Raw genomic sequence first — 22,540 nt, 5'->3', positions numbered from 1 at the left:
GATCAGAATGGTCAGTTTAAAGTCTCCACTGTCTAGAATTTATGTTCATAGTTGCAACCTCTCGGTTTATACAACACCGAAAAAATTGGCTATTCCCAGAGTAAACCTGAAGTGTTCTATCTAAGAAAGGAGCTTAGTAAGATGGCCAAATGATTCATTTAGGAATTTTCAACTGAAGGAAAATGCTGCTGTAGACCAACTTTGATATAAACGGGGATATCAAAAAAACACATTTTAACAGTAACTCTGAATCACACATGCTTTAAAAATTCATAAAGAAAGATGAAGTGATGAAAAGATGAATAAAGAAGTCTATTACATTATGACCCAGTGAAGAAATGAAGTCACCAGTCTATGGAAAATTCTCGAGGGAACATATTATAGAGGAAAAAAAATAGGCTTTTACAACTGAGTACCATCTGAGTTAAGATTAGCAACAAACCAAACCAAATTAAATTGTTTATTCCCTACCGAGAATGCTCTTAATCATTTTACAGCTGAAGTTTCTTTTCTCATAACTGGCTGAGTTGTTTTCGTGAGTCAGAAATGAACAAGTTCATCAATAGAAATCGGCCACAGAGACTGATGTAGCCGAAAGCATGAGTTAACATAAAACAAAGGAAGAAAATGACTTCCAGAGTATGCCAAGTTTTAATCACTGAAAAAAACCAGCAATAGACTTGACCAAATATGGCTATGAGAATACAACAGTAATAATCATAGCTATCGAAACTGCTTTTGTTTCCAATGTAATACATGAAAATTCCTAAATATTTAACAGGAAAAAGCAGAAATGTCTACACATTCAGAAAATTAATGTCTATTTTCAATTCTTAGCTTTAAAAAGTCTACCTACTGAATTTAGAAAATAAACAAAACCAGATATCATCTTTAAAATGATTGTGTTTTCAAGATCTTTGAAAGATAAAATACTGGAGCGATTTATCTCCTGAAGAAGCCCGGGTTGTACTTAGATTCGGTATTTCCAGCAGCCTGAACACTATGACAGCCTCTTGGGCTTCAAAGAATGCAGAACAGCAAAATCCCCTGGAATCATAAATGTAAAACCTATAATTATGGTTATTTAACAAAATCGTTTCTGTTAAGATATTTGATGATGAAATTCCCATCCTCAGATGTCAGTGCCCAAATTTTAATCAGCCTTTACTCATAAGTAAATGTATTCTAACTGTTATTTGATTAAACGTCAGTGGCCATTAGGCCCAGTTCTTAAGTAAGAAGGCTTACAGCAGGCATGCCACAGAGAGGGTGTGGAATGGATTATGAGGAAAGATGAAGAAAGGAGAATTGTTTTAGTAACTTGGTGATGTGAGGCAGTGTTTCACCTTAAAGCAACCACAAAAACCTGAAAGAAGCAAAGGGGAACTTTGGCAGCTGGCAGAAGGGAAGCTCAGAGGTGGTAAAATGCGGGAAGTCAAGTAAGAAAGAATCACAGCCCAGAAGAACAGCATTTCTGAGTTTCACATATATTGTCTCACTTGCTGGTCCTCTCAACAACTGTGAGACATAGGAAGATCAGCTGCTAGCGACGTCTCCATTTTAGAGACAAAGAATCTAAAGCTTGCTGACTCTCTGTGGAGTTTTTTAAAAAACTTATTTTGAAATAATTTTAATTTACAGAAAATTTGCAAAATTTAGTACAGAGAATTCTGTGTCCTCTTCAGCCAGCCTCACCACCCCAATCTCTCCTTAACCCTTCTGATCTGAGAAGCCAAGCCGAGCTATGTGTTTAGTACTTGGATGAGAGTTTCTGTGGCTTTTCAGGACATATTGCTAGAAAGATTTAAGATTCCTACTCCAAACCTGTGCTCTTTTCACTATATCACTGACTCCTATAACGGAACTCTTTATCTAAATATATGGAATTTTCTTTCTGAATATAGACAGGATTGTCCAAGTAAGGTTTACCTGAGTAAAATTACCCAAAGGGTACAACTGTATATTACTACTGTATGTTACAGTTCTACACACCTACAAAGTGTGCAATGATCTAGAATATTCTACCTGAAATGCTCTTTAGTGGCTCTAGTAAGAAACTGGTTTAGTTTTTACAGAACTGAAACCCTACAACTTGAACTATGTGCAGTTTGACAAGATCTAGAGATACATTCTAACATGAATAAATTATTTAATAAGATATAAGTGGACAAATGTCACAAAATTACTTTACATAGTGACTTAAGAAACACACCAAGTTTTCACAGTCATTTTACTGGAGGAAAGCAATCAGTGTTAGGTAGATAGCTACAATAATTTGATCTTTCATAGATGCTATAAATTCCTTCACTGCTTCTGGTTGTAGTCATTATGAGAGGAAGGTTGTATCTAAACTCAATTCCATTTGTATGTATGCCTCTGGAAATCTAGCCATATTGCACATTTTTATAGAGATGTTGTCCAAGATAGCTACTACTTGTGGGTGCTTGGCACTGAGCTAGGTACATTACATTTGTTACCACAAATCCTTCCCAACAGTTTTTTTTTTAAAGATTTTATTTATTTATTTGACAGAGAGAGAGAGAGAGACAGCTAGAGAGGGAACACAAGCAGGGTGAGTGGGAGAGGGAGAAGCAGGCTCCTGGCTGAGCAGGAAGCCTGATGCGGGGCTCTATCCTAAGACCCTGGGATCATGACCTGAGCCGAAGGCAGACGCTTAATGACTGAGCCACCCAGGCGCCACCCCCCCTTCTCAACCGTTCTAAGAGGAACGGTTCCTGTGGAAGAATCTGAGACTCGGAAACATTAATTGTCTAGGGTAACAAGGATACCCTGGTGCAAGATAAGGGATGGAACTGTGATTTGAACACTGAAATTTGTCTGACCCCAAAGCCAATGCTCTGGTTAGAACACCATGCCATCTAAAGAGAACATCATAAAGAAGACAGGCATACCATAGTTTGGTAAAAGATAAAAATAATCTGTCATTCTAGAATAAAGGGTTTATCATCTTTTGTGATGACTGCCATCTTTGATTAGGAAAATGATGCCAGGAGAAAAAAGACATTGGCTCAACACCTGAGAGGATATGTATAATGCGGTGTGTGTGTGTGTGTGTGTGTGTGTGTGTGTGTGTGTGTGTGTACGCGTGCGTGCATGTGCATGCACGCACATATGTGTTGTCAGGTTGTAGCTTTTAGGAGGGAGCACATTACTGTGACATAAGCATGGTCTCATCTGTCTGGGAAGGTCACCCTCTTTGAAGGAGTAAGAAATAAGGAGGGAGGGCTGGGTGAGGTGAGAATGGGGAGAAGAGAGCTGGTCAGAGCCGTCCAATAACCCTGATGGTCACTGGAGCAACACGTTTCATAATCAGATTGCCTGCATGTAGGTGAATTGAAAACAAAACAAAACAAAACAAAACACCACACCACATAGGCAACACTGAAATGAACAGTGAAAATGTGATCTTGTTAAAATAACAAATTAAAATTCTTCATAGTGCAAAAGCCACCCTCAAAAGCCATCCCCTTAGAATTCTTTAATAGTGGTGCTTTCCTGGTGCATTTATGATATGATGAAATAAACTACAACCTGATTTGTACACAACTTTTAAGTGAGACTCCTACTGTACCACATCAGGTATCCCATAAGTACAGTAAAAAGAAGCATGCCCTGGTACTTTGCAGACCCTCCTTTGCGTAATACTCTTTAGAGGATAGAAAAAGACACAGCCCAGATGGGACTTATTTTCTATACACAGATTTTTAATTTCTTAAGTCCCAGGATGGGTATTTTGATCAACAAAAACTACAAAACCTAAAATCAAAGCCGTTTTCCTATTTTCCTCTGGAATTTAAGAGACAAGAAATCTCCTAATAAATCCTGAATGATTTCTTCAATCTTTCAGTGTTGGGAAGCCTGGATAAACAAAACTCTTTAAATAATACAAGACTTAGGCTGAAACTCATTAAGACATTAACACTTGTCCTGCAAGTAGGATAGTTCCTTGACCATCACAGGCACATGACAAAATATTCCTTTGATGCAAATAAATTAGACTTAATTTGTCAATAATCTGAGAAAGAATTAACAAGAAGGAAAAAAATTAATGTCCTATGTAAAAGACCTTAACTTCGTCCAAAGTGGAGCTTTGGAGCGGACAGTGAGAGCCCATACAGAAGCCTGTGGGAGAGGGGCCAGGACAAGCCACCGTTTTACAGCTTCCTTGACACATCAAAAGTGATGAGTTCACAGGACAGCTGAGAATTATCTGCTCTCATGATGAGGCACAAAGAAATTTTGTTTCACAATTTATGAGTTCATTTCACTGGCACAAACTAGGCCCTGTCTGAGAGAACCTGAATTTCTACTAGCATCAGGCAAAACAGAGTCCAGTCGCTGCCAAATGGATTGGAACTGTCAAATGATTTCCATTTATGACTTGTAAGTAAAACAAGTTTTATACCAGACCAGGCCTATCCTAAGACACTAATGACTTTCTCAAAGTTTATTCTCAATTTTATCAACCTGGGGGGCTCATTCCCAGGTTTTCCTAGTTAAAATACTTTTGGCTGGGCGCCTGGGTGGCTCAGTTGATAGGGAGTCTGCCTTCGGCTCAGGTCATGATCCCAGGGTCCTGGGATTGAGCCCCACATCGGGGCTCCCTGCTCAGCGGGATGCCTGTTTCTTCCTCTCCCGCTCCCCCTGCTTGTGTTCCCTCTCTCACTGTCTCACTCTCTGTCAAGTAAATAAATACAATCTTAAAAAAAAATTAAAAAAAATTTTTGGCTGCATGCAATCTGATTCAGAATTACAGTTACTTAAGCAAGATAGAAGTTTATTTTTCTTCACGCAAATGAATTCTGGAGATGAGGAGTTCAGGCTTGATGTAACCACTTGCTGAAGTCACGAGGACCTCAGTCTCCTAAAGCATCTGCTCTGACATTTTTCTAAGCTGTGGCTTTTTTTTCTTTCCCATTTTAAAAGTCAGTTATTCCTTTTATTGAGATATAATTGACATCTAACAATGTGTAGGCTATGGCTTTGTCTTCATGATTCAGAATGGCTTCTCAAGCTCCAGATATTACATCTGCATAAAGCAATCAAATGTAGGAAGGTAAGAAGAAAAAGTGAACGTACTTCTGTTTCATGAAAACTAACAGGGTAGTGAGATAAAATATTCATGCTTACACGTTACTGGCCGTATCTGAGTATGATCAAACCTAGCTGCGAGGCAAGAAAAGGAAGCTGGCATTGTGTCTGGATGGCAATATCACCAGCTACAAATCAGTTTTGTCACAAAGGAAGAAGAGAACAGCTACTGGGCGGTAAGTAGCTGCCTCTATCATGTTGGCATAGGGTTGAGGTAGGAGTCATTACATTTATGTGATCTAGCATACTGATTTCCAGACCTGATTTTTACCAGTCATAAGTGCAGAGGCTTAAGAGTAAGGATTCTCTCCCATCACATCAGTCACCAACATTTTAAAAAAGTACATTATATATATATTTTTTAACGTCATGGAGCGTTCTCAGAAGATAAGGAGAGGACAACACTAAGTCAAACAAATAACCAATAACATTAAGCCAATTCCAAAATGATTGAGATGCTCTAGTCTAGGAAGAAATTGATTTAGTTGTATTTAATCTCTTCACACATCATCAGGGTGAGCACAACTACTCAGTGAAGGTGAGTCATATGAATAGGGGCTTGACAAATAAGTCACTCCAATGGGGGCTAAATGCCTTGCCATTTTTAGTCTATGCACTTTGCATCAATGCTGGCTGGCAGCTTGGGGATGTTACTCTTGACCTGTTCTCTTCTTACCTTTTACTGGAATCCTAGATCTAGCCAATGAAAAGCTACCAATCTCAAACTTCATCAAAGAAAGAAAAGATGATTGAAGCAGACTGGAGTGGGGAGGGCTGAAGTAATCCCAAGAACAAGGAACTTGAAAGCAACAGAATATCTTTAGCACTGGATATAAATCAGTGCAGGGTGAATTTTAATAAAGAGGAAGGCCACAATATCTGAAAAATACTTTTTCATATTTTAATGAAACACCTAAAATTGCAAAAAGTGCAAATATTGCAAGCTTTTCAAGAGGTTCTACATTGATGCACTGTTTTATTTTAGTGAGAAAGACAAGCAAAAAGCAAATGAGATGCCATTCAAGATATATCTGAAAAGGAATGGATAGGGTACATTATAGGATTAATACAATTTCACCTCAATCTCTCTATATTCAAACATCGCTAAACAGTAACAGTGGAGTTTTAATCCTAATCTAAAGCTGTGAAATATTCTTACATAATTCCGAGGGCCATTCTATATCATCAGACGAAGGCTGGAGCGCCCAGCGAAGAGCATGCTGACCTGGGACTCGGAAGACCTGCACTTGAGGTCTTGGTTTTGCCTCTAACACAGGAAGGGAACCATTAGGCTGGGTTGCTTCCTCTGTGGCTGACTCCTCTCTTCTTGAATCCAGCTCTGATGTTCTGTGTGTATTCTGTATCTTAGGGAGGTCTTAAAATGTTTAGAAATACTTCAGAGTCATGGGTCCTAAGATTTAGGAGATGAGACAACCTGTTCCAAGTCAATGATGGAAAACAGTCTCAGTTTGTTTGTAATGATTCTGATCTAGAAGAAATATCACTGGGAGAAGCCAACAGGTTCCTAACCTCTGGGAAACAGCCAGATATTTCAAAACCGTAAAAACGTGTGTGAACCATTTTAACCACAGCAATGATGCGGCCATGTCATCCGCTGCATGAGCTTTCCTCATGACTCCCATTGACTCCCACTGCTCACAAAGAAGGGCACTGGATTTAGAAAATTAGGAGGCCCTGGGATACTGAACAGAAGAGATACTGTAGCATTCATAAGAATCTGCACTTTCATAACAGAGGGAGAGAGAACAAAGAATTCCAGGTACTTTTTTTTTCCTCGGAAGTTAAAGGACAAGAAAATCACCATCACTGTGGCTTCCAACACCTCCCCCTCAACATGCTCCTTTCGGGAGGGAATTAGGTCTGATAGAAGAAACCGAGTAAGACCCACTAATGAACTCTGCAAAAAGTACAAACAACTATGCAGCTCATGTGGAAGCTGAATATCTCTTTTAAGAATAAGGAATATGCTGAAAGCTATTAGCAAACAGTTTTTTTTTTTTTTAGAGAAGAGTATCTAAGAGACTAATATTCAAAGGCATGTAAATGTTCTTTGAAATTAAGAGCACATTTTCAAATGATTGTCTGAGTCAGATAAACACAGATGCACGGAAGAAAAGAGAAACCTTATAATCGAATAAGGTTAGTTATTTGTAAATCATCATAGCCCAATACGTTTTCATTGTACTGGTCTACTGTAGACGATTGTACTGGCCTACACACACAGATCTACTTATTAAGTAAAACAAAACATTCTCCAGTACAAGAAAAGTCTTTGGTATTCTGATTATAAGGAAATAATAGTGAGGCTTCAAAAATGTAGGTAAATTTAGGAGACACATATTAAAATTCCTTTAAGAAAGTTAATGTCTATTTTCCAATAACAAAGGTAGGGGGTACCTTCAGTAGGCAGGAATGGGAACATAAATTTGCATATTCCTCAAGAGAAGCACATCCTTTGCCATTAACTGAAGAGAGGAAAAAAACCCCTACCATGTCCCTATGAAAAAGAAATCAGATTTGGTATGCTTGTGACACTTTAAAGAGCATATTATGTGGGAAAACAAAATAAACATTTGACCTGGCAAATGAAAATGGATTTGGAGTTTCAACCTATTTGGCAGACAGGTAGAATTAAATTCAAGTCAAGTATGCAGAGAAACTAATATAGCATTTAAATATTTGCTTAAGTAACGCAGTATTTAAAATAACATATTCGAAGACATGTTTTTGTTGAAATGTTTTACAGTTTTAGTGAGGATATTTTTGAGAGAAAAAGCTTGACTGAAGCACATTTTACTTTCTCTCTTTGTCATTCTGTGAACTTCAGTGGGATTTCTACATTTACTCTTTCATGAGCCATTTTCCTTTAAGTCTTAGATAACTGTATAATATCCCCTGTAGCTTTTAAAAAGAAACTAGATTTAGATTATGAAAATAAGTTTTGAAGTAAAATACTGAAGGGCTCAAGATCAACTCCAGCGTGTTTGTGGGCATGCTCTACATGAGGGAATGAATGGATGAATGGTCTGGTGCAGGAAGCAGCTCAGGCACTGTCTGCCTACTCTCACTGCCCCCATTGCTGCAAGGCTAACCCTACAAGCCTCCTCATGAGAGTGGGGCCGCATGGCCCTGCCTTCCAGCCACATTGCCAGGTCCAGGCCTGGACACCCAACAGAAGCTGGGTCAATCAGAGGCCACCTCCTTGATGCCTGAAACTGGTAACCCAGAGAACTGGGTCTGTCTCTCTCTAGGTGATGAAGCTAATTTGGGAGCATCTGCTGGCAGTATATCACCTACCACATAGAGTGAGAGAGAAGAAAAAAGTGACTTCATTGGTGACTGAGTTGTAGTTCCTGAGACCCAACTGTATGTCTACCCTTGGGCTGCTTAGAAGAGACACATCTTTACAACATGAGAAATTTGTCTATTTGTAGAATTCACTAATTTTCTAAACAACATATCAAACAAATTACAAGTCAGTGTTTTATAAATTTGTCCTCCCTAGTCTCTACATGAATCCATGATCTTTTTTTAAAAAATATTTTATTTACTTGAGAGAGAGAGAGAGAGCGAGCAAGCAGGAGCAGGGGGGAGAGGGAGAAGCAGGTTCGCCGCTGAGCAGGGAGCCTGACGCAGGGCTGGATCCCAGGACCCTGGGATCATGACCTGAGCCAAAGGCAGACGCTTAACTGACTGAGCCCCCCAGGCGCCCCATGAATTCATGATCTTTGTACTGTCCGTACAGTCACAGAAAGAAGAGCTGAAGTATAACCCCTATGACAACTTTGCTTCATCATCCTGAAAAAACTGACCTCTTTCCTATTTGTAACCAACACTTCTTTTACTCAATAGCACACTGTATTATATCTACATCCCATTAATTCACCATTAGGACATTGCCAGTAGCTTGGACATACATTACATAAAGGCCTTAACACAATCAAGTCCTTTACTCGGGCAGAAATATCTTCCTAAATAACGTTACAAGAAAGCAGGTGGAGGTACCAAATTTCTATTCAATACTGATTTCTAAAACCAGTAGTTTTCTGTTTCCAGAGAAAACAAGCTTGATAAGAGAATTTCTAGAGATGACAAGCAGTTCTGCATCATTGAAAATTAGTGAACATGTAAAGGTTCACATTTAAAACTAAATTACAGAATCCTCCAACTCATAAATATAACTTAAAACTTTAAAAAAAAAGAAGTCCCTTTAGAAAAATAAATTTAGATGAAAACAGAGAAGGAGAGAAACCAAGAGACTCTTAACTATTAGGAAACAAACTGAGGGTTGCTGGATGGGAGGTAGATGGGGAAATGGGTAACTGGGTGATGGGCACTAAGGAGGGCACTTGATGGAATGAGCACTGGGTATTATATGCAACTGATGAATCACTAAATTCTACCTCTGAAACTAATATGCTATATGTTAATTATGGACTCTGAGAAACAAACTGAGGGTTTTAGAGGGGAGGGGGGTGGGGGGATGGGTTAGCTCAGTGATGGGTATTAAGGAGGGCACGTTCTGCATGGAGCGCTGGGTGATATACGAAAACAGTGAATCGTGGATCACTACATCAAAAACTAATGATGGTGACTAACATAATAAAATAAAATTTAAAAAAAATTTAAAAAGTCCCTTTAAAAAAGTTTGCTTTAATAATATATCTTCTCATAGAAATACTGTCTTAAATGGTTATTTCCCATGTAATCTAAAAAAAAAAACTCTTTAATCCATATGAAGCTGGATTATACTCAGTTTATGTAGGGATCTGAAGGGACATAATTAAGAGAATTTTGTCCCCTTTCCATATGGACCAATACTATGCAAAATTCTGAAGACATGAAGTTGGTGTTTGATACCTTCTCACATTTCTGAAATCTCAACTTCCTAACATCGCCCTCTTGAATTTTCTTTCCCACAAGCACACAATGTAACATATCGCTTAATGTTCTTTACTCTTTAAATTTCCCTAAGGTTCAAAACCTCCTTCCTCCTTACTGACCAAAACTGTTTAGAGAAAGTCCCTTTCAGCTAATGATTGAGATGAGCAATGTGATTCACATCAATATATAAATAACCAAGTGTCCTTGGCCCTTCATATGTTTTCAAAAATTTTGAAAGAAGATACAGTAATCTCTTATCAACTATTTTGAAAATTTGTGGATTTAAGATAACAATGATTCACATTTGAAAAACAAATATGATAAATCCATTATCTTTTCAAATGTGTCATTCTGCTCAGAAATTACCTGAAATGGCCAAAGAAAAGCAAAAATAAAGCAAAATATCTTTAATCAGCCTTGAAATTAGGGAGGCTTGCAACTACACACAATCAAACTCAAGGAATTTCTTCCAGATAAAAATTACTACTTTTCTTCTACTTTCCTTTTCCAGACAGTCCACGCACCCATTTTCCTCACTAGCACTTACATTTTTTAACTATGATCCTAGGCAAGGTGTAATCTCTGTACTTCAGGGTTCTTGTCTGCAGAGTGGGGATAATAATAGAATCTACCACATGGGTAGACTGTGATATGAGCTAATACATACGTTAGGGTTTAGAACAGTGTCTGGCAAGTAGTAAGTCTGCTGTCATTACTATTACGTTTATTTCTCTGCTATAGTAAACATTCTGTCAAGGAAATAGCCATATTATGAATACTACTCTATATCCCAAGGATCAAGTACAGTAGTAGGCACCAAGTGGGTAATCAAAGCATATTTATCAAATGAAAAAAATAGTAATTTATTTTAAGGTTGATGAATTGCAACATAGAGGTTTATTATTTTCATGTTGATAAATTGCAACATATAGGTTTAAGTTTCCTCAGAATTTAAAAATTACCACCAAAAGACTTAAATGCAGGGAGACTCTGAAATTACAAATAAAAGACAATTAAAGAAAATGGGCAGAGAAGCATAAAAGAATAATAAAATAAGATAAAAACATCTCTGCTATGTCAATAAAATTAAGTAATCTCATTAATTGATAGAAATTAAAGAAAAAAATCTTAAGATTTGGGGCAAAAGTCAAAATTCCACTATATATGCTGTTAGTAACAGTTACATCCAAACCAACTGGCTCAGAAAGATTGAAAGTAAAGATCAGCAAAGCTATAACAACCATAGGTATTAATCTAAACAAGAGGGCCAGTTTCTCCTGATGAAGGGTCCATCGACAGTGAAGAAAAATGCTTGCACTTCTCCGTCCTAATATGGGAGAACTGGATTGTATACAGCAAAAATAGCTGGAAGTTAAAAGACATATTTATCACAGCACTGAAAGACTTACTTTTAATATACCTCTTGGTTTCTATTTGATTAAGTAGGGAAAAAATGTGGGGTGCCCAAAATGACCAATTGGGATGTGAAACAAACAGTGAAACACCTATTTATATTTATTTGTAATTTTAAAAAATTGAACACATTTTACATGGACTGCTATTGCTACCCTCAGTCAGTCCATAGGCCCAAGAATTGCATGTGGTGGTTAAAACATCCTGAAAGAGGGTAGGTAGTGCTTGCACCTGGACGGGCTAACTGTGGCACACTCATGAGTCTGTTCAGTGTGAGGATAGTGCAATTTGTTTCACCTTACTTGGCATAGGTGGATGTCTTCATTGTGTTAATTAAAAAAAAATATGACCACCAACAGTAGGATCTCTGCAACATTTTGAATTGAGATGCAGAATGGATATAAAAATCTTTTATATCACCCAAAGTCTCACAGGTTAATTCCGAACAAAGTAAATAAAAGTGTTATAGAACTTCAAAACAAGTTCTTTATAGATTTTGGATACTAGCCCTTTATCTGATATGTCATTTGCAAATATATTCTCCCATTCTGTCAGTTGTCTTTTGGTCTTGTTGACTGTTTCTTTTGCTGTGCAAAAGCTTTTTATCTTGATGAAGCCCCAGTAGTTCATTTTCGCCCTTGCTTCCCTTGCCTTTGGCGATATTTGGAGTGGTGGGGGGTGGGAGGTATGGGGCGGCAGGGTGATGGACATTGGGGAGGGTATATGCTATGGTGAGTGCTGTGAATTGTGTAAGACTGTTGAATCACAGACCTGTACCTCTGAAACAAATAATACATTATATGTTAAAAAGAAAAGAAGATGATAGTAGGAAGGGAAAAATTGAAGGTGGGGAAATCGGAGGGGGAGATGAACCGTGAGAGACTATGGACTCAGAGAAACAAATTGAGGGTTTTAGAAGGGAGGGGGTGAAGGGATGGGTTAGCCTGGTGATGGGTATTAAAGAGGGCATGTATTGAATGGAGTATTGGGTGTTATACGCAAACAATGAATCATGGAACACTACATCAAAAAACTAATGATGTAATGTATGGTGATTAACATAACATAATAAAATAAAAAAAAGAACTTGAAGACAAATGAATGTTTTTTTCTGTTTAGAATACAAGACCAATATCCCTGATGAACACGGATGCAAAAATTCTCACCAAAATACCTAATACCAAATACCAAATACCAAAAATTCTATTCCAAAAAATAGAAATGGAAGGAAAACTTCCAAACTCATTTTATGAGGCCACCATTACCTTGATCCCCAAACCAGACAAAGACCCCATCAAAAAGGAGAATTACAGACCAATATCCTTGATGAACACGGATGCAAAAATTCTCACCAAAATACTAGCCAATAGGATCCAATAGTACATTAAAAGGATTATTCACCACGACCAAGTGGGATTTATCCCTGGGCTGCAAGGCTGGTTCAACAACCACAAATCAATCAATGTGATACAATACATTAATAAAAGAAAGAACAAGAACCATATGATCCTCTCAATAGATGCAGAAAAAGCATTTGACAAAGTACAGCATCCTTTCTTGATCAAAACTCTTCAGAGTATAGGGATAGAGGGTACATACCTCAATATCATAAAAGCCATCTATGAAAAACCCATAGCGACTATCATTCTCAATGGGGAAAAACTGAGAGCTTTCCCCCTAAGGTCAGGAACACGGCAGGGATGTCCACTATCACCACTGCTATTCAACACAGTATTAGAAGTCCTAGCCACAGCAATCAGACAACAAAAAGAAATCAAAGGCATCCAAATCGGCAAAGAAGAAGTCAAACTCTCACTCTTTTCAGATGATATGATACTTTATGTGGAAAACCCAAAAGACTCCACCCCAAAACTGCTAGAACTCATACTGGAATTCAGTAAAGTGGTAGGATATAAAATCAATGCACAGAAATCAGTGGCATTCCTATACACCAACAATGAGACAGAAAAAGAGAAATTAAGGAGTTGATCCCATTTACAATTGTACCCAAAACCATAAGATATCTAGGAATAAATCTAACCAAAGAGGCAAAGAATCTGTACTCAGAAAACCATAAAATACTCATGAAAGAAATTGAGGAAGACACAAAGAAATGGAAAAACCTTCCATGCTCATGGATTGGAAGAACAAATTTTGTGAAGATGTCAGTGCTACCTAGAGCAATCTACACATTCAATGCAATCCCTATCCAAATACCATCCACTTTTTTCAAAGAAATGGAACAAATAATCCTAAAATTTGTATGGAACCAGAAAAGACCCCGAATAACCAGAGGGATGTTGAAAAAGAAAAGCAAAGCTGGTGGCATCACTATTCTGGACTTTAAGCTCTATTACAAAGCTGTCATCATCAAGACAGTATGGTACTGGCACAAAAACAGACACATAGATCAATGGAACAGAATCGAGAGCCCAGAAATGGACCCTCAACTCTATGGTCAACTCATCTTCGACAAAGCAGGAAAGAATGTCCAATGGAAAAAAGTCTCCTCAACAAATGGTTGGGAAAATTGGATAGCCACATGCAGAAGAATGAAACTGGATCATTTCCTTACACCACACACAAAAATAGACTGAAAATGGTTGGAAGACCTAAATGTGAGACAGGAGTCCATCAAAATCCTAAAGGAGAACACAGGCAGCAACCTCTTCGACCCCAGCCGTAGCAACTTCTTCCTAGAAACATCGCCAAAGGCAAGGGAAGCAAGGGCAAAAATGAACTATTGGGACCTCATCAAGATAAAAAGCTTTTGCACAGCAAAAGAAACAGTCCACAAAACCAAAAGACAACTGACAGAATGGGAGAAGATATTTGCAAATGACATTTCAGATAAAGGGCTAGTATCCAAAATCTATGAAGAACTTCTTAAACTCAACACCCAAAGAACAAATAATCCAATCAAGAAATGGGCAGAGGACATGAATAGACATTTTTCCAAAGAAGGCATCCAATGGCTAACAGACACATGAAAAAGTGCTCAACATCGCTTGGCATCAGGGAAATCCAAATCGAAACCTCCATGAGATACCACCTCACACCAGTCAGAATGGCTAAAATTAACAAGTCAGGAAACGACAGATGTTGGCGGGGATGCGGAGACAGGGGAACCCTCCTACACTGTTGGTGGGAATGCAAGCTGGTGCAGCCACTCTGGAAAACAGTATGGAGGTTCCTCAAAAAATTGAAAATAGAGCTACCGTATGACCCAGCAATTGCACTACTGAGTATTTACCCCAAAGATACAAATGTAGGGATCTGAAGGGGTACGTGCACCCCGATGTTTATAGCAGCAATGTCCACAATAGCCAAACTATGGAAAGAGCCAAGATGTCCATCGACAGATGAATGGATAAAGAAGATGTGGTATACACACACACACACACACACACACACACACACACACACACACACACACACACGGAATATTATGCAGTCATCAAAAGGAATGAAATCTTGCCATTTGCAACAATGTGGATAGAACTGGAGGGTATTATGCTGAGTGTAATAAGTCAATCAGAGAAAGACATGTATCATATGACCTCACTGATATGAGGAATTCTTAATCTCAGGAAACAAACAGGGTTGCTGCTGTGGTGGGGGGTGGGAGGGATGGGGTGGCTGGGTGACAGACACTGGGAAGGGTATGTGCTATGGTGAGCACTGTGAATTGTGTAAGACTGTTGAATCACAGACCTGTACCTCTGAAACAATTAATACATTATATGTTTAAAAAAAAAAAAGAAGAAGATAGCAGGAAGGGAAGAATGAAGGGGGGGGAATCGGAGGGGGAGATGAACCATGAAAGGATACAGACTCTGAGAAACAAACCGAGGGTTCTAGAGGGGAGAAGGGTAGGGGGAATGGGTTAGCCTAGTGATGGGTATTAAAAACGGCACGTACTGCATGGAGCACTGGGTGTTATACGCAAACAATGAATCATGGAACACTACATCAAAAACTAATGATGTAATGTATGGTGATTAACATAACATAATAATAATAATAAAAAAAAGAATACAAGTGTTACAAATTTGCTGAACTTTTCCGATGACCATTGGATGCTACCAATAGATACTTAGAGTAAATAAACATAACTTATATATCCCTTTAAAGGGAAGAGTAGTTATACTATAAATGCTTTCATTTGGATGTTCCAAATGATGGAATATCTCTGATTTACAGATATTTGGAAACATTTTCATTATTATTAATTTCTTTGTTTATACATTTATTGAGCACCTACTATCATTATATGCTATTGTGGGCACTGGAGATATTATAGTGAACAAATCAGACAAAGCTCTTAACCTTCTGGAGCTTATATTCTAGTGGGGGAAGACAATAAACAAACATATAAAAGACTGAAGATGATAAGTGCTATGAACCAAATATAGTGGGGAAAGTGGACAGAGAATGATTGGGTAGGAGAAGCATTATTTTTGTCTTAATTGCTCAGGCTGTGTTAACAAATGTATGGTGGCTTAAACAACAGAAATTTACTTCTCACAGTTCTGGAGGCTTTAAGTCCTAGATCAAGATGCTAGCATGGTCACATTCTGGTAAGGACTCTCTTCCGGGCTTGCAGACAGCCCACTGTCTCCTGTGTCCTCACATGATAGACAGAGTTCTGGTGTCCATTCTTCTTCTGGTAAGTGCACTAATCCCATCATAAGGGTCTTGCCTCTGACCTCACAAACCTAATTATTTCCCAAAGGCCCCATTTCCAAATACCATCACATTAGAGGGCTTTGGGGCAGGTCTCTGTGGTGATGTGCTGTTTGAGCAGAGTTCTGAGGGAAATAAGAGGGTGGGAGAAGAGTACGTGACAAAGTCTGCAAGTGGCAATGTGTCTGTCCAGTTGAGAGCCACTGAAAGTGGACATCTGGAGAAAGATGGACAACTGACCAATGTACCCTGCAACAGTGGAGGTTATTGTGACCTTAACAAGAGAATTTCTATAGGATGGTGGGGATGAAAATGGGATTCATGAGGGTTCTAAAGAGAATGGAAGGAGAACAAATGCAAACTCTTTTGAGAAGTCCTACTCTAAAGGAGAGCAGAGAGAGTGACTGCAAGTGTTTTTGTGTGAAGGCAGGGAGATTACAGCACTTTTCTGTGCAGATAAGAATTAATAAAGTGTACCAGTGTTGTGGTAGGAACTTTGGAAGTACTCCTCTCATTGATTCTCTTTTCTCAGTGAAACAGGAAGCAAGGTACCAGCTGAGCAAGGACAAGTCAAGCCCTAGAGGTCCAATGAGAGAGAAGTTTAAACAGTTATTAAGGGCAGTGGGAGAATAGGATGTTCTAAAATTGCTGGGCAGCACTAAGGCCAATTTGAGGCTCTTAGTTATAAACTGGAAGGGAGACTAGTTAGATTGATTGGGTTTCCCTCTACTCATGTTCTGCTGCTGGGACTTAGGCATAACGTAGGTATAAAATAAGCAAAGAATTGGATTTAACCAGGATTGGGGTTTTGCTAAGGGCATGTGTAAGTGTGAGCTCCAAGTATGAATAAATTCCTAGAGCTAAAATAATCTATTAATATATCTAACTAAATCTCAAATTTTTGCGGACCAGGGTTCTGTGATCAAAAAGAGTTTGCAAACTAATGATAAAAAGGAAGTGAATAGGTTCTCTGGATCTTCGCAAGCCCGCCAGCATGTCTCAGGCTGAGTTTGACAAAGCTGCTGAGGATGTTAAGCACCTCAAGACCAAGCCAGCAGATGATGAGATGTTGTTCATCTACAGCCACTACAAACAAGCAACTGTGGGTGACATAAAGACAGAAAGGCCTGGGCTGTTGGATCTCAAAGGCAAGGCCAAGTGGGATGCCTGGAACCATCTGAAAGGGACTTCCAAGGAAGACGCCATGAAAGCTTATGTCAACAAAGTAGAAGAACTGAAGAAAAAATATGGAATATAACAGACTGGATTTGGCTGCCAACACTGCATTTCATCTAAACTGATCTAATGCCTTGCTTTTCTAATACTGTGGATGACATGAAATAATGCAAATAGCCTGTTAACCTAGGTCCTGAAGACCGCACAGGACATGGCTCCAACAGAGTAGGGCCTGCCATGGTTACAGACCTGCGCTGAGTAGTTTTTATCCATAGATCTATTAAAAGCACATTTGTTACTTAAAAAAAAAAAGGAAGTGAATATTATTAATAATGATGATATAACAGACACATAAAAATCTCCCTACCCTGTCCATGGATCATTTATAAAAAGTCATCACATATTAAAATACCAAGTAAATTCTAGTAAATTCCTAAGACTAAAACAATATATCTAACTAAATGTTAAAATAATATATCTAAATACATCTGACTACTATGCAATAAAGCAACTAAAACACCTAAGAGGGTCACAAACAAAATACCCAGCCACTTGGAACATATATATTTTAAATATTCTCCTATATGAATTAGGCCAAAAAGTGATTTGAAAGTTCAAAATCAAGTATTAATTATATAAATATACAATAATATATTATTAATAAATGTTAATATTAAAATATTTACAAATAATATTTAAGTAATAGAAGTAATAGATATTTTTAAACTCTATGGGCTATATCAAAAGCTACGCTAAGAAACATTACAAATGTAATATTTCCATTCTTAGACAAAAGTTTTGCTAATAAAAATAGCAATGAACATATCTGAGTTTTTAAAAAAGTCTTTGTTCAATTATTTCCTTAGGATAGTACCTAGAAATGCAATTTCTGGATCAAAGGACATAAAGGTTTGTTTTTTCTTTTCATGAGTTTGACAGTGCCACGCTTTTCTCCAAAAAGTTGTATCAATTTATGTTCCTATTAATATATGAGATAGTCAATTCTCCACAACCAAGTAAATACTGAATAATTCTTGGTACAACTTAAACAAAATACATTTTCGAGCTGAAATGAAATGTGATTTTTTTCCCCCGTAGCTTTGGTTTGGTTTTTTTTCTTGGGGTTGGGGGGCAGTGGAAGTAGGGGGAGGTGTGGAGATGAGATTCAATATTATTAAAATGTATTACAAATGATTTATAAATTTTCTCTTAGCTGTCTCTTGCCCCAGAGAATCAACAATTCTTTGAATAACTCCCCAATATAACCAGCTGGCCTATAGTCATCATATTTAAAAGTACCCAAGTCCAACACAAATGGATGGAATGATTTAAAAGAATATCAAGAAGAGAATTTTTTGCAAGAATTTATGAGTTTGAGATGACTGATATCCCAAAGAAATAATATCCAGGCAACCAACATCACTCTTTGGTTACAATAAATTAAATTAAATTAAATTAAATTAAATTAAATTAAAAAACCTTCACCAGGAGTTTCTATGATTCACAGGAAAAGTTTAAGCAATGTTTAATTATACAAATAATGTACTGTTTTCTACTTCAAAACCATATAGTGGGTTATCAATAAGAACTGCTTAAAACAGTGAGAAAAATTCCCCCAAATTTCACTTGAAGCATTTTTGTTTTAACAGAGAGTGATACCTGCCTTATTAGGCTATTTTATTTTATTCTATTCATCGTAATGAACTCATTGTATGGCCACAAGGAACAAGCCTTCCAAGACTCAAATATCCTCCCCACTAAGCCCAGATGGATAACAGGAACTCCACACAGAGCTACTCCCTAGGAAAAAAGATTGCAAGTTTTTCCTCATTTTTTCCCTTTTCCCTCATCTCTTTCTCTCTTTCCTCTTCCCTCCCTCCCCACCTCTCTCCCTCCCCACCTCTCTCCCTCTCTCTCCCCCCCTTTCAGTCTCTCCTTCACTGGGATAATTTCCACAGATACAGCAAAGGAATGCAGCAGTATTTTTTGGAGATATTTGTGTATGTACTAAATTCTGGTAAATAGAGTCTAATTTTAAATTATTTAAAAGCGTGGCTAGAGCAAGGCAACTGTTGAATTACCGAACTCTAATATGAAACTAACGATGTATTATATGTTGGCTAATTGAATTAAAATAAAAAAAAGAAGTTAGCTGAAATAAATAAATTCACTAGACCAGTAGTCTAAGTATTTGTATACAAATGTTGAATAAAAAATATATAAAACTTAAAAAAAAAGCTCTGCTAGAGCTTCTATATAATAAGGTACTTTTTCAAAATACAAAGAATGACTTCAGCGATTTTAGATTTTTCTGTAGTGTGCTTTCCCAAAGGTGGTCACTTCTGTACTTACAGCTTTTCCATTATTTCAGAGCAGATCAATAGACCCATTATCAATGACTGTCTTCTATTTAAGGTGCAGAATAACTACAAAAACGAAATGTCTTTTCTTCAAGAACTTTTAAAAGATTTAATAAACACTTTAAAAGAAAAAGGTAAAATGTCCAAACTGTTAATATTTATTACTTATTTTAAAAATTAAATATCATGCTAAAACAGTTTACTACCTGGCTATATTAATTGTGGGGGTATGGCTAAACATTATCTTTCCTGACTATAAGAGCCAGAGTAGTGGTGGTAATAATTAATGAATTATTAAATCAAAAATCCCATAGTTTATCAATATAGTACATGGGGCAGATAAATTCAGAAGTAACTTTTGCGAATCTGGTGATTTGTTGGTAAACTGTTCCTTGGCGTTAGAAGGACTGAGTGAAACACTTTCCAACTGTATGAAGTACAATGAATGGAGAGGCAAAATTTTCATGCCACAAAAAATTCAACAGTAACTTAAGGCAGCTGCACATTCAAACTAATTTCTAACTATACATCAGTCAATAACTAAAAGATTTTTCAAAAGAGGTATTTAATAGATCAGAGAAGTGAGTAATGTTATTATTTGAAGATGATAAATTATAAAACCTTATAATAGCAAATATATGAGAAAAGGCATGTAATATGTATTACCAAATGTGAATTGACGAACTAGGTAGAATGGACCAATAGTCACAGATGGTATTGGTCCTTTTGAAACAAAATCTGCTGACTGAAGCTGTAACTGATGCTCGGTGTCAGCCTGTAGACACATTTGGGACACAGTAAAAGTCAACGCTGAAGCAGTAGGGTTGGAAGAAATTCTATAATTAAAACTGGAAAAGCCACTTTTATTATAATTTGAACAGGAAGTTATCTGAGCAATGAAAACTATTAGCAACTGAAAAGTACCTGAAAAAGATTTACTGGACAACTCCTCATACGAAAAGTTCATATAGGTACATAACTAACTGCAATATCCTTTTTGCAATCCTATGTGAGTCAGAAGAAATGACTGGCTTTATGTACCTGGAAACTGCATTATTTAAATAAAACAAAAAAATATTCAGATCATCCAAAGGAGATATTAATAATATTCACATATATTGTCTACAAGAACACACCTATTTTAGTTACCTTACTTGGACAAATATTTACTGAAAGTTTGTAATGTACAAAGCACTGTACTAGGTACAAAGGATCTGAAAGTAAAATAAGTCCATGCTCTCAAGGACATTATTTAATAAGCTAAACCATGGGGGTGCCTGCGTGGCTCAGTTAAATGTCTGCCTTTGGCTCAGGTCATGATCCCAGGGTCCTGGGATCGAGCTCTGCAGGGGGCTCCCTCATCTGTGGGAAGCCTGCTTCACCTTTTCCCACTCCCCCTGCTTGTGTTCCCTTTCTTGCTGTCTCTCTGTCAAAAAATAAAATCTTAAAAAAAAAATAAGTTAAACTAAGGAAACACAGTGAGTTATAATCAATCACATTCTAAAATACCCGAACCATTTAAGGCAACATTTAATTGCTGGATGGAGAAGGCTCAGTAAAGGGAAGAAAAGTAAACGCCTGTTTAGGGAACTACAAGTTCAACGGGGTTCCTTAAGCAGCGTGTGTGTGTGTGTGTGTGTGTGTGTGTGTGTGTGTGTGTGTTTTATGTGTGTGCACATGCATGTTTTGGGAGGGAATATTGGAAAAGTGGAGGAATGGTGAGAGATGAAGATGAAAAGGCTATTTGAGGCCAGATTAAAAAAAAATGTATTCATATTATGCTTAGAAGTTAAGACTCTTCTGGGGAAAATGGAGAGTCATGAAAAGCAGAAGGCTGGCAAGATCCGATCTGCCTTTGCGACCAGCCCTTTATGAAAAGCACAGTTTGCAAAGATATGCGAACACCGCAGATTACATTGATCACTAATTAGCTATATTTATGTCTAAATGAGGAATGCAATGATCTCAGATGGACAGTAACTGCATTAAACAGCCTGACTGGCATGATGTCATGAAGTGGCAGCAACAGTAAGAACTGAACTGAAGACAGCTCCTCAGCATGGATGCAAAAAGGAACAGAGGGAAATCATCTATACCAAACAAGCAACGATCTGTTAATTTCACTACATAAACTACAGCATTAAAAAGACAAAAATCTTGCCACAGAATACATTTATTTTCATATTTAGAATTACTAACTTGTTGAGATTAAACCAATACAGATAAATAAAAGCCAGACTATGCAACAACAATCTGCCCACCTACTGTGGGGAATGTGGGTGAAGGAGAAAGAATAGGGAAATATAATCCACAAAATATTCAGGGCAAAAATATTTTGGTTATTACAACAACCACAGTTTGAGAACTATAAACATTAAATGTAAATTAGTGGTAAATCTTGTGGTGTTCTTAAAGTCGATGATATTTTAAAACTCTTCTCTGCCAAGGTGTTTTATAAACAAGTTGGTGGACTGATCTCTAAGAAAACCCCTGTAATGTATCTTTTAAAAGCGAAGGATATCATTTTAAAAAAAAGAACAAATTATTTGAGAAAGAAAATATTGATTGATTCCATAAAAACCTAACTGAACAGTATAATCAGATGTGTTAGTCAAATATCCCATTTGTGCAAGACCAGACACAGCAGTGCAGAGAGGCCTGCACACATGCATTGCCACTGGTAGGCACAAATGTTTAGTTTGCAGGGCCGGTGTGTATCGTTACCCTCAAAAATGGTTCTCTAGTTTACTAAAATTGAAACTCCTTGATGTGGGGAAGGTGGAAGTGAATGGTAATCATTGTTCCTATATTTTACTACCAAGTTCTGATTTAAAATATTCTATCCCTGTCATAAAAGATACTTGTGGACATCCAATCCGAAATCTTGG

General features: G+C 37.5%; 2 protein-coding genes across 4 annotated transcripts in view; one reads left to right on the top strand and one right to left on the bottom strand.

Moving 5' to 3' along the window:
* Window positions 1–22,540, bottom strand: part of SUPT3H (SPT3 homolog, SAGA and STAGA complex component) — a 548,140-nt gene that overhangs the window by 109,520 nt on the left and 416,080 nt on the right. The gene's annotated exons all lie outside the window — the stretch shown is intronic.
* On the top strand, window positions 17,111–17,569 carry LOC114204643 (acyl-CoA-binding protein). Its single transcript, XM_028097865.2, has one exon. It carries the CDS (start codon window positions 17,111–17,113, stop codon window positions 17,372–17,374), a length of 264 nt encoding a protein of 87 aa, XP_027953666.1. The 3' UTR covers window positions 17,375–17,569.

This window comes from Eumetopias jubatus, unplaced genomic scaffold (genome assembly GCF_037043125.1).
Source record: "Eumetopias jubatus isolate StellerSeaLion01/CBP00866 unplaced genomic scaffold, mEumJub1_p1.0 scaffold_6, whole genome shotgun sequence".
Lineage (NCBI taxonomy): Eukaryota > Metazoa > Chordata > Mammalia > Carnivora > Otariidae > Eumetopias > Eumetopias jubatus.
This window is presented reverse-complemented; position numbering and strand designations above follow the sequence as displayed.

Bases quoted from the DNA above. Each gene is read 5' to 3' on its own strand.
- LOC114204643 (XM_028097865.2), top strand. From the start codon at position 17,111: ATGTCTCAGGCTGAGTTTGACAAAGCTGCTGAGGATGTTAAGCACCTC.